We start from the raw sequence: 13,923 nt of genomic DNA on the forward strand, positions 1-13,923 counted from the left end.
ACTGTTATTGTTAGCTCAAATCCAGATTCCTTTTACCACCCTCAGGCGATATTGAATCTCATTTTTATGTCAGTATTTAGAATCTATAAATGTTTCTCTTACTGTATCAGGTTCCAGGAAGTTGAATACTGGATGATCCTCAAAAGTGACTCCCAGCACTACATGACTGCCAGAAAGATGTTTGAAGATTCATGCAGCCAGTTGGGTTTGGAATTCTCGGTAAGTTGAAGTTTATTCCAAGTCTAACGAAAGATTCTGTATAACTATTGTACTGTGTGCTCAAGCTGCAAAACTACAAGTTAGTGTGAAAGTATAGCAGGTACTTTTTATTTTCTTAGTTCCCTTTTAGGTTATGTTGCTTTTAAGAAAGCAATTGATTTTGATAAGTCGTAGTTATGATAAGTTGTATTTCATTATGGGTTTTTAAGAGTATTACATAGTGTATATTAGCTAGGTTAGTATTGAAGTTTGAATTTTAGGGTATTGAATATTTTCCCTCTCAATACCTTCATTTCCCAATGAGGCACATTTAATAACTACCTTATCCAACAAAGCCTGCCTATTACAACTATAGTTGCCTACAAGCTATGATATTTATTTCCATGATTTTTTCCTTAGTCTTAAAGATTTTGTAGGAACTTTTCTATAGATATCAATCAAACTCATTCAGATCAATGTTTTTTATCAAAGAAACTTAAACTCATGCTATAACAATTCCTTTATTGAACTCATCCATGTACCTGGAATAAAATTACCCTTTTTGTATGTAATAGTTCATTATATTGATGAATACTAATCTTATGCCAACCCTAACATCATTGAGGATGAGGGAGACTTTTGCTGTTCCTAGACAGGCATTGGACACTGATGGCATCCTGTTTGTTCTGTTGAGGTTTGATAATAAATACTTTTAGCAGGCCTTTAAACCACTTTTTTAATTAGTATTGTTTCCTTCAATTATTTGTCTCCTTATATCCCCTACACATAGGTACACTTGTTTTGCACGAACCCCATGGTTAATGTCAGTCTTCTGTTGCGTGTTGCGTTAATATCCCCTCCCTCCCACATCTGCACAGTCTTGTCCCATATGTACATAATTATCCTATTTTCCACAAACAAAAACCTATGCTCAATTTTTTTTAACGAGACACATTTGCACTGACTCGTAGCGGTGCCCTTTTAGCTCGTAAAGGTTTCCTGATTGCTGATTGGTTAGAATTATCTTGTCCGACCAATCAGCGATCAGGAAAGGTTTCCGAGCTGAAAGGGCACCGCTGCGAGTCTGAACAAATCTGCCTCGCTAAAAAAAATTGACTATAGTATACCACAAAATACCTCCCTCTCTCACTGCTATCTCACATCCTAAGGCTATCATTTGATAAAAAAAAAATTTGTTTTTTATTTTACAGAAGGTTTGACTTTCAGTTGGTTTTTTGTGTCCAGGAACAAACCCCAAGTGATTCCTTTGTATCAAGTAAGATCCTTATAATTTTGTGCATGTCAATACAGTATTGATAACTAATGATTTGTTCAGCTAATAAAGGGTTAGTGCCATTAGTGCACTTCATGCGGTGCTCTGTAGACATTTTTTAAGGGTCTTTGCAGCATCTTTGTCTCTTGCTGCTTTTACTGTTTAGCCTTTTTCTATACCTGTGTTGCTACTTTGTTTCTTCCATCCTTCTTTCCAGTCTCTTAACTTTTACCTCAAATTGCAATTACCAGGTCTTCATTCCTTAGCTGCATATGGGCAGTGAATGCCCTCCCAAGTCTCAGTGGTTGGGCTTCCATTTTCAATGGACAAATCCACTCATCAAATGCTGTTCAGGCTACTTATTGCTACTTTGCCCCCTTTCTCCCCTCCCTAGCATACTTATTTTCATCAGTATATTATCATGGAGCAAGTTTTTAATATGCCCTGCAGATGTTATATTTTGAAACAGTACAAAGAGTTAACTAGCATTTGTCATTTAATGATTTGCAAATTGAAAGCTATAATCCTTGCTTCTTTTACAAAAACTAAAATATTAAAAGTAAAGACACTTGGATGCAATGGAGGATTATTATTATAGAAGTAGAGCCCAAATTCTGTAGTGCATGATAAGTTGTGACTATATTACCGATTTTAACCCTTTTACCCCTAGGCTCCTTGGAAATTTCCAATCCTTAACCCCCAAAGGGTTATTTTTTCCCCAGCACATTTTGCAGTATATTTTTTTTAAATTGCTCTTACAGCCTTAATTTTTGTCATAGGGAGGTCAGGTTGGTCTCATTCTTTTGGAAAATTCCTGAATTTTCTCAAAAAATTATCAAAAATATGAAAAAAAAAAAATTAGCATTTTTTTGCAAGGACGTACCGGTACGTCCATGGGGTAAAGGGATGAGTTTTGTGAAACGTACCAGTACGTCCTTTGGGGGTAAAAGGGTTAAGGTGCTGTGGACTCATGACTATATTGTATGATCTTGCAGTCAGCTGTGCAATTGGTACAAAACTCATTCTCATGCAACTGAGTGTTGTAAACAGCACACTGTAGAGCACTCGATTCACAGGAGTTTGCACTATGCAATTCAGTACTGTTTGTGTCAAATTTCACCAGGTTTAGATGTGAGGCTGCATCTAATCAATCAAATTAGGTCCAGCTATCTAACAATTCTCATCTTTTTTGCAGCAAAATTGTTTGCAATAAATTTATCATTTGAGATTGAAAATAGACCATCATGGAAATCTTAAATTTCCAGTAATTATAGGAATCCTTCCAAAACTTTTTTTTTATAGAACATTTATCTTTGGGATTAATGTGCTGTGTGATCTCCAAGGATATTACTTTGAAAGGCTAGAACAGTGAACCCAATCCTGTAGACTACATGGCACCCCCTTTAGAATAGGATTTTAAAATAGGATTTTGATTTGTCAACACTCCTTGTTTGCCCCCACAGAAGGCATGAGGCTGGTACTGATTTAAATGTAGCCACTACAAGTAGTGGGAAGCCAATAAAGCAACCCTAGTCATACAAACTGTAGCAACATCAGATAGATGCAGCCATTCTTTACTTTTATTATATAATATTTCTAGGAACCATTATCTGTAGAAAATGGCCATGATACTAGCTGATGCATATATGTAGTTTTTGTATTTGCACTTTTGTTATATTTTTGAAGTTGCAAAATGATAAATTGTATTACTGTACTGTGCTTTTTTAGTTAATATACTGTACTTCCCTTCCAGCATGAGGTAGATCCGACACATCTTTCTTCATTTGCTCCAGTTGAGTTCTCCCGTGGTGTAAAATTCAAGTTCTTTATTTATGTTGATTTGTAAATGCAAAAAATTTTACAGAAAAAGTGTATTGATTTTGTAATAAGAGAATTTTCATGACTGTGTCAAAATGGAGTTGCTATATTTTACTTTATATATATATATATATATATATATATATATATATATATATATATATATATATATATATATATATATATATATATATATATATATATATATATATATATATATATATATATAAATATATATATATATATACACCAAAGCACTTCTCTCAATTTTGGCGGGTAGCCAACATCCATTTTATATTTGTTATAAAGTCTATCCTTCAACAGAAACTTTTCTTTTTATGCTGGTACTGGCTAATCATCAATTTTATTTTTATGAAGCTGTAAATTTTAAGTTCTTCATTTATGTTGATATATAAAAGCAAGAAATTTTACAGAAAAAGTGTAATGTTTTTGAGAAAAGAGAATTTTCATGACTGTGTCAAAATGGAGTTGCTATATTTTACTTATATATATATATACATATATATATATATATATATATATATATATATATATATATATATATATATATATATATATATATATATATATACCAAGGCACTTCTCTCAATTTTGGCAGGTAGCCGACATTCATTTTATATTTGTTGTAAAGTCTATCCTTCAACAGAAACTTTTCTTATTATGCTGGTACTGGCTGGTCATCAATTTTATTTTTATGAAGCTGTAGGCCTAATTTATAGTGTGAAATAGGCTTTGATTGAATTAATTCAATAGTTAATATAGCAGAATGTTTTGTGTTAGAATTTTTTTCTAATTTTTAAGTAAAATTTTTACGAGGAAGGATCTTGATATAGCTCTGATGAAAATTTATTTTGATTAGTAATTCATCAATCATTGATAGGAAATCAGCATCCGTATTCTGTACTGTCATTGTGCAACATTTATTTCCCCAGTTTATGATATGAACCCAAATACTGTGGGTTTTGAAAACAATGTGCTATGCCATGGTAATCTTGACCTCGATGAAAAGTATTAGGAGATCCTGCTCACTCAGAAATATAACCAATGTGTGAACAGGCTTACTTTATGCCTTGCACTGTTGATACTTACAGTATTCATGGAGTGTTGCATCATCTCTGAACCTTGTTTGTATTTCTTTTTCATTGGAAACTTAAGTAAACTTTAGTACTAAAGATATATATTTTCCTATAGTGTATGCAGTACATTATTGTACACATATTGTAAGTGCTTTAATTTGATAAGAGCTTTTGAATAAATAATGCTATTTTCTGATGAGTCTTCATTCACCATTTATTTTGCATTGATTTGTTTATTTGGAATGACCTTTATTGTGTAAGTTGGGAAGTTAATGAAGATTTCAATATCTCCCATAATCTATTACAATAACCTCTAATTGTGTCTATAATTTTGAATATTTCTTGATATACTGATGTATAGTTTTTTCAACTCTTCTATTGCGTCATTGATTGGTAAGGGGTGGGTGGAGCATCTCCCAGGATGTAGAATCTCAAGTGCCCAGACAGAGATAGAGGAAAAGCCTTGCTGGATTGGCTAGACAATAGAGAATCTCTTATTCCAGCGATCTTGAGGTCTACGTTGTGTAGGGCTGCCCTCACTAACGTAGACTAAGGTAGTTCAGGGTTTGGCCGGGAACCTTGTGGAGCACCATAGCTTAAGTATCGACATCAGATCTCCCTCTATGGGCTCAGGTGATGCCTCACCAAATTCATCAAGCTCTCAAATCAGTACCAGGAGGTGTAGTTCTGTCTCGGCAGGCAGATGATTTTAAGTGGAAGAATGTGATGGGTCTCCAGAATTCCTTCTCCCGGCAGAGGGTTCTGTACTAGAGGAAGGAATCTCTACCGGTTACGCATGGGACCGAACATGGTATAACACTGAGCCGGGATGATAAGTCCTTACACCAAGCAGCAGAAGAAAAACTTTTACCCCGGACAGAATCACAATATGCAGACACTGGTGATCGAACTTCTTCCTCAGAGGCTGACCCAGAAGTTGAACACTGGTTTTGTCCACCTCAGCAGCAGGTTTACGTTTGGACCTAGTGTCCTTACACTCAGACCGGGAATCAGCAATGGCCCGATCTGAAACTACGGAGGAAATCAGAGGAGCAAAACTTTCTCTCTTAGAAGACTTTCTGGGCCGCGCTGCTTCTATAGAAGAAACTTCTCTCCTCCTTTTGGAGGAATGAGGAATTTTCTTCAATTCCTTGCCATCTTAGACTGGAGAGTTCAAATGCTGGATGTCTTCTCCGAAGGAGTCTGGCCACCACGGGACTGAGCTTCCTTAGTGGGAGAAGGACGTTGTCGGGTAGACTGGTCATTATTGGCCTTTCCTAATGGAGGTCGTGAGGACAACGCTACAGTTTCCTCTCTATGATCCTTGGTATGAGGGGAGCAAGAAGACACTACAGTTTCCTTGATATGAGGGGAGCAAGACCGGGGAGATCTTTTACCAGAGTGTGCTCGAGGCCCAAGAGCACTTGTTGCCAGAACAGGGGTATCAAAACTGGGGTGATTGTGAGCATGTTCTTGGGGAAAGCATTTGAGAAGAGTGCCATTTATAGGACTTGTCTTGATTGGGGAGTCCGTGATCATTGCTCCTCATGAAGCTTAGAAGAGCCTTCCTGTATCGTGGTCAGAGAAAGATAAAAGTACAATATTTTTTGTCTTTGGGAATAGAAGAGTTGCAAGAATTTTGGATGCCTCAAAGAGAGCAAATGAGTTTAAACATTAAAGGAGAAGCTCGGGGTCTACATGCTTGAGAAGAGCAAAACCAAGACGATCGTGCTCGAAGAGATTGGACAGTGGCTCAGTAGCGTCGAGACCGGGCGCATGGTAGTCGTGTACATGGAGATTGTGCTTGTGAGAGCGTAAGTGCCAATCACTTCCCATGAGGAGAACAAGCAGGGGACCACTTGCCCTTCTTCCATTGGACAAACAATTCTGGGAAATTGGAAATGTCTGAAACTTCGTCTGACACTTCCTTCCTCCCTCCAGCTTTCATCATTGAGCAGGCAATCACCAAAGCATCCCGAGGCAGGAGAGGAAGCGTATCCATGACTAGTAATGCTTTGGGATTGGTCTCTTACAATTCTGATCCTAAGGAATGTTTGTATGATCAGTGCCCAGTTGACCTTGGAAGAAGCTACAGCATTATTGAGTGAGCTGGAATCAACAGAGATGGAAATAGACTGTGATACTCCAGAGTTAGGGGATATAAAAGAGAGCACCTGCGAACGTGAAATATCTCCGTCCCAAGACTTAGATGCCATTGACCCGAGAATAGTTTTTCATACTAACCAAAGACAGGTCAAGCAATCGTTTGGTAATGAAACTATGGAAATAGTAATTGTTTTTAACATGATTTCTGTTGAGAGTTTTATATTGTATGGTGATGTGTTCACGACCCGGACAACATTAAAATAGATCCATCATATACAAACTATAAAAAACATTAATAAACAAGAGAAAGAGAAATAAGATAGAACAGCATGCCCAACTGTACCCTCAATCGAAGACAGTGGAAGGTTGTGATGTCAGAAGAATATTTCACATTAATTAAGTTAATAAATGTATGTGATTAGGTATTTTATAAGTTTTGTTCATTAGTTAAGTGATAGAGGCAAATAAAGTTAGTTGCTTTCGTAAAAAGAGAGAGAGAGAGAGAGAGAGAGAGAGAGAGAGAGAGAGAGAGAGAGAGAGAGAGAGAGAGAGAGAGAGAGAGAGAGAGAGAGAGAGAGAGAGTATCATTTGCACTAAAAGGTGACGTAATTTCGAAAACCCAAACATCCTTGTGAGAAAGATTACTCAGTTGAATGAGTCGTTGCCAGTCAATATTCGCGGCTCACCTGAAGTTTAACCCCTTAAGCAAAGAAGAATTGTTTGGTAATCTCAGTGTTGTCAGGTGTATGAAGACAGGAGAATGTGAAAAAAAGAAGCCAGATTATCAGGTATACAGTATGTGTACGCAAAGAGAAAATGGGCCGTAACCAGAGAGATGGATCCATTGTAGTATTGTCTGGCAGGTCAAAGGACCTAATAATTCTCTAACATTAGTATCTTGACAGGTGGCTGGTGCCCTGGCCAACCTACTACCTATATCATCAGTATACAGTAATCCCTCGCCATTTCGCAGCCTCAGTGCATCGCAGATTTTCAAAAATATTCATAAAAAATTAGAAAAAATGGTGCAAAAGTTACGCGGGCACTAGCAGAGTACATTAGAACATCAGGTATCAACAAGATGGCGAGCAACTCAAAATCCACCTCTCTGTTTCGCTGGCCCTCTCGGCTCCAGAATCTCACAAGCTGATTGGCCGAGCCGCCGAGACGCTGTACCCAGCATCTCTCCCTGCTGTGCGCCCCGCGAAGGGAGACCGCATTCAATGTTCTCTCTCACTCGTGTTGCTTAGTCTTGTCGTATGGAACTTTTAGCTGTTTTCTTGTGCTTTTTTAGTGCAAGATAGTGCTTGTGACACCCTTGAAAATGGCTCCTAAACGTCGTCTACCCTCTACATCCTCTAGTGAACCCAAGAAGAAGAGAAAAATTATGACAGTGAACAAGCAAGTGAAATTATTGGACATGCGTAAGGTAGGCAGTAGCTATGCATCTGTTGCCCGCATTTACGGAGTGAATGAATCGACGATTCGCTACATAAAAAAGGATGAAATGAAAATCCGTAGAACTGCCTCAATAATGTTCTCCAAGGACACCAAGTGCGTTGTGACTCCTCATAATAAGAAGATTGTGCAAGTGGAGAATGCAATATCAATGTGGATATCGGACTGTCGGGAAAAGAACGTTAGTCTCGATACCAACATAATTCGAACCAAAGCCAAAATCCTCGTTCCTGAAGGAAAATCAAACGAAGATGACGAAGGTGATGATGACGATGAAGAAGATGATCCTGCCCCACGAGAAAAACCTGGTTTTGTTGCCAGCATGGGCTGGTTCGAGAAATTCAAGAGGAGGTTTGGCCTTCGCAGCGTTCCTTTGTATGGGGAGGCCGTCTCGACAGACCAAGAGGCAGCTCTTCGTTACATCGAGGACGAGTTCCCAAAATTAATTAAAGAAGGTGGCTATCTCCCGAAGCAGGTTTTCAATATGGATGAGACTGGCCTCTTCTGGAAGAAGATGCCGTCCCGGACGTTCATTTACAAGGACGAAGTGAAGAAACCAGGATTCAAGGCCCACAAAGATCGCGTCACTCTCCTGATGTGCGGGAATGCCGCGGGCTTCATGCTCAAGCCAGCTTAATTTACTAGTCCTTGAATCCTTGGCTTTGAAAAACAGAAACAAAGCCTTGCTGCCCGTCTACTGGATGAGTAATGAAAAGGCATAGATAACCAAAGCCCTCACACTCGACTGGTTCGTGAACTGCTTTATCCCGCAGGTGAAGCTGTACCTCGCGGAGAATGGGCTGCCCTTTAAGATCCTTCTCTTGATGGACTGTGCAGGATATGCAACGGACCTCCATTATGACAGGGTCCAAAGGGATTTCCTGACCCCCAACACCACTTTCCTCATACAACCAATGGATCAGGGGGTCATTCAGGCCTTCAAGGCCCTCTACACAAGGTCTACGACGGAGGGTCTCATCTCCTCCAGCGACGAAGGCGACGAGGACTTCAGCCTCAAGAGATATTGGCGGGAATACAACATTGCAACGTGCCTGGCCAACATTCAGAAAGCTCTTAATGAGATGAAAGAGCAAACATTGAATGCAAGTTGGAGAAAATTGTGGTCAGACGTTATTCATGACTATGAAGGATTTAGGCCAGACGAGGTTCACCACTCCGTTGTAGATAAGGCTGTGAGGCTCGCACGGTTAGGAGCCAACAAAGGTTTCTCTGACATGACAATGGAACACGTCAACTCACTGATCGAATGCTAGTCGGAGCCCCTAACCAACAAGGATCTTGTCGAAATGACAAGATCTGCGAGTGAGGAAGAAGAGGCAGCCGATGTCGGCAACGACGACAAAGCTGAATAACGTAGCCTTACCTTGGACAACTTGCAAGAGCTCTGCAACATGGCACGGGCTATGCAACAAAGGGCGCAGGAAATTGACGATAATATGGTCAGAGCCTTCGAATCTAGTAATCGTATTGACAGTGTAATGGCGTTGTACAAGAGCATCTTTGCTCAGATGAAAAAACGTCAACAACTTTCCATCAAGATGTTCAGTGCGCCAAAAACCTTCTGCAGAAGCATCAGATACTCCTGCTGCCTCACCGGCTTCCCACCGAGCCACTACGCTGCCTCCTGCAGCTTCTCCAGCTCTATCGGAAGCCGTCGTGGACGATCCACCACCTCTATCAATTGACAATAAAGCGTCACCTGAGGCGCAATAAAGCTCTCATTAACCTGTACAGTAAATCATCTTCATCTTCATCTTCTTCACCTCCACTATACTCCACAGGTGTCTGTGTCATTTATCAAGATCATCGTCATTGTTGGAGGTGAGTTACGTATCTTGTTATAAGAGTTTTAAAATCATATCTATAAACACGTATTCTATCTATATCTACATATGTATGTACATGTACACTTACTCTATTTATATCATTTATACATTATTTATTCACGTTTCACCTCAATCGTTATCAAGCACTTTTTCTTATCACTGCCCTGGTTTCCACTCACTTGCATTGAACCCATAACTATTGAGTTAATTATAAACAGATTAACATTAAAAACATGTAAATAATGCAAACTGTACGGGCGATGCTCGGAGATGTGTTCAGGCAACGGAAATCACGCTAAATGAACCAGCATTACAGGCCTCAAAAGCAGCTCCCACGCGCTCAGCTACCTAGCATCAGCATCTGTAAGTGTGCTCGTATCTCTAAGTTTTTGCTCATATCTCAATACAAAAATTTGCTCGGCGGCTTGCTCGTATCTCAAATTGCTCATATTTTGAGATGTTCGTATCTCAAATTGCTCATATTTTGAGATTCTCGTATCTCAAGGAATTACTTTAGTAATGTCAAGGACTCCCTAGTTTCCTCACTAGTTTGAAATTGTACCCTCTAACTGTTAACCTTTTTACCCCCAAAGGACGTACTGGTACCTTTCACAAACTCATCCCTTTACCCCATGGACGTAACAGTACGTCCTTGCAAAAAACTGTTATTTACATTTTTTTTCATAATTTTGATAATTTTTTGAGAAACTTCAGGCATTTTCCAAGAGAATGAGATCAACCTGACCTCTCTATGATGAAAATTAAGGCTGTTAGAGCAATTTAAAAAAAATATACTGCAAAATGTGCTTGAAAAAAAAATAACCCCTGGGGGTTAAGAGCTGGAAAGTTCCAAATAGCCTGGGGGTAAAAGGGACATCAAAGCAACCAAAACGTAAATCAAGTGAACTAACATCCGTGGGTTATTTAAAACTCCTATGGCAACACAATGGCCAAAAACAGAAAATTTACCTAAAACTCCAAGGGTGACACAATGCCCAAAAACAGTTTAACACACACACATAAACACACACACACACACACACACTCTCTCTCTCTCTCTCTCTCTCTCTCTCTCTCTCTCTCTCTCTCTCTCTCTCTCTATATATATATATATATATATATATATATATATATATATATATATATATATATATATATATATATATATATACATATATATATATATATATATATATATATATATATATATATATATATACTGTTACATAATTGTTTTTCAAATTATTTTACTTGGGAAAAATTGATTTGAGATCATAGAACACATTACGCTCGTACCTCAAGGTATCACTGTACCCAAAGTATAAAGTAAAAATTTCCCAAACTTAGTAACACTTACCTTAGAGCATGATCTTTGAGCTTGAAGCAATGCTGTAAGAAACTCCAATGAGCCATTTGATACCAAATTCTGACGGTTGTTTTCATGTTTCAAGCAACATTCAACTGACCATCGCGCCTGGATAGGGAAAACTCATTATAGACAAATTTAAAATAACTGACTTTGACCATGAGTGGATAACCACAAATTTATAAATGAGTACAGTTTAACTCTTCACAAAGTGTTATGATCACTTTCAAAATGTCAAATACTATACATCCCCAGTATCATTACTGGATAAAGCTACGTGCATCTGGATCAATACCCAAAAATATAACTTTCATAGACTGAAGTATCAGCCCTTTCCTTATGTTTGCAAGTAGCAGGTTATGTTAAATTCATTATTTTGATACTGTACATACCTCTAGATCACATTGCTAATATCTCAAATCTCAAGTTTCTAGTTAAAAAAAATTCTCCATCCTCTATACCCACTCTTACTGAAGTCACCCCTCGCGGTAATGTTGCACGAGGGGTTCAGGACCTCCACCTTAATGTTTTCACAATACTGTATTGAAGATGACATAGAAAAGTCTATAAGACTAAAACCAATTGAATAGGGAAAGTAGGAGGGATTTCATGTGACGTAAAGGTAAATCTCATTAAAATTCTGCTCATTTTGAGGCAAGCATATTGCGGATTACCACACTATCTCGGAGGGGGAAAGTTGTAATAAAATAAAATCTAATTCTTTAAATCTCAAATATGAATTACATCTCATTAACATCATAAATTTTAGTAATTTCCATTTTTCCTAATTATATAAACCTGAGTCTTCCCACCGTACTTTATCTATTCATTATATTTAATATGACAAATTTAGATATAAAATATTTTTCTTGACATATAAACCTGTAGTTATTTATAGGAAATATCTTTTGGTGAAGCTGGAAGGTTACCCATTAATCTTTTAATGCAAGGTAGCAACCCTACCCGACCACTATATTGGGGAGGGTAGGGAGTGGCAGGGAGGTACCCAGCCCGCTATATCTACTCACTCATCGGTGGACTACATCACTTTTTGATTGTAGGCAGGACTTGTTGGCAGGACAATTTGTATAAATAACTACAGGTTTTTATTAGGTAAAACACAAATTATTCCCAAATATGTCATTTGTTCCTTCACTAACAAACCTTGTTATTTATAGGAAAGACTCACCTTTAGGAGGGTGGTAAATCTGACCACTGGCTTGGTCATTGACATTGGTTTTCTCTGTACATTATGAGACTGTAACTGGAGAAAAACCTTGACACAACACTAAATTTTCATTTGATAGGACTCCACTGACATTAACTTTGCATTTGCTATGCTCATGAACAGATGTAATCAAATTAACACATTTAAGAAGATTTCCTTAACCCTTTTACCCCAGGTTCTTTGGAAATTTCCCACCCTTAACCCCCAGGGGGTTATTTTTTTCCAAGCACATTTTGCAGTATATCTTATTTAAATTGCTCTAACAGCCTTAATTTTTGTCATAGAGAAGTCAGGTTGGTCTCATTCTCTTGGAAAATGCCTGAATTTTCTCAAAAAATTATCAAAAAATATGAAAAACTAATTTTTATAGCATTTTTTTGCAAGGACGTACCGGTACGTCCATGGGGGTAAAGGGATGGCTTTTGTGAAACGTACCAGTACGTCCTTTGGGGGTAAAAGGGTTAATAACACAGGACTCTCCACAAAATTGGCTGGTGCACACCATCGAAGGTTTTTTCATAGTCCACAAATGTTATCAATAGATGATTTCTATATTCTACACATTGCAGTACAACATGTCAAAAAATGAAAATTAGGTCAGTACAACTTCTACCTTTTCGAAATCCTGCTTGTTCATCTCCCAGCTTTTCATCAATTTTTCTCTTAAGTCTCTTTAGAATGAGGACACTATATATTTTCATGTAAAGTGATGTAAGTGTGATGCCTCTGTAATTATTGAAATCAGTCAAATCTCCTTTGCTGGTCATTTTCACCAAGACTCCTAATTCCTATTCATCAAGTTTGGCCTTTTCATGCCACATTCTACAAAATAATCTTGTAAGTATCCTGGGAGTCACTTCATTTCCAGCTGATAACATCTAAGCCATTATTCCATCGTATTCAGGGGCTTTCCATCTCTCAAGTTTTTTAATGACAGCTTTGACTTCAAACACACTGAATTCATTCATGGGCACATCAAGGTCTTCCTCAGCTTCAGGTATATCTATCAGATTATTCCCTTCATATCTCCTATTCATGACCTCACTAAAGTGTTCCAAAATCACGAACTTTACATGTCGATGGACGCGATTCGCAAGCAGAAGTGCTCGCAACAGGAGCACTAGGAGCCACAGAGGAAGAGGAAAGTCTAGCACCTTCCTGCTCCCACAGAGAAGCACCTAAGCCCGACAAAGTTGGCAAAGGAGGCCTCTGAGTAGGGACCACTCTAGATGGAGAACATGTCACAGCGGGACGCGTTTCCAAGCGTCGCGTAGGCAAGCCCTTCCCTAAAACTCCCTATGCTGTGAAAGGCACTGAGGGTTCAGCTGGACGCCTGTGAGGAGTGGTCATTCTCATCATCAGGTTCGGTCCGAGGTCGTTTGGAAGGTCTGGTTGAGGGGCTTCGCGCTGATGGACTACGCAAGCGCCTGCCTCTACCTCTGGACGAGGAATGTCTACACCTTGAACAGGCAGTTCGTGATTGTGATGTTCGTGAACAGAGTGTCTAGCTCTTATTCGAGAACGGCGTGAAT

At 38.6% G+C, this 13,923-nt stretch overlaps 1 protein-coding gene across 2 annotated transcripts in view; it reads left to right on the forward strand.

The window, feature by feature from the left end:
- LOC137629080 (deoxynucleoside triphosphate triphosphohydrolase SAMHD1-like) overlaps positions 1-3,384 on the forward strand; it is an 18,848-nt gene extending 15,464 nt beyond the window's left edge. Inside the window, exons 10-12 of one of the 2 annotated variants that reach the window (XR_011041441.1) lie at positions 111-219; positions 1,410-1,474; positions 3,225-3,347. Coding sequence is in view for 1 of the 2 variants with exons in the window: in XM_068360349.1 (XP_068216450.1) it covers positions 111-219; positions 3,225-3,317 (202 nt within the window). In the remaining variant the exon portion in view is untranslated. Of the gene's footprint in view, positions 1-110; positions 220-1,409; positions 1,475-3,224 lie in introns of both variants that reach the window. The other variant, XM_068360349.1, reaches the window with a different exon arrangement.
- The last annotated feature ends 10,539 nt before the right edge of the window (positions 3,385-13,923 follow it).

This window comes from Palaemon carinicauda, chromosome 37, assembly GCF_036898095.1.
Source record: "Palaemon carinicauda isolate YSFRI2023 chromosome 37, ASM3689809v2, whole genome shotgun sequence".
In the NCBI taxonomy this organism is placed as follows: domain Eukaryota; kingdom Metazoa; phylum Arthropoda; class Malacostraca; order Decapoda; family Palaemonidae; genus Palaemon; species Palaemon carinicauda.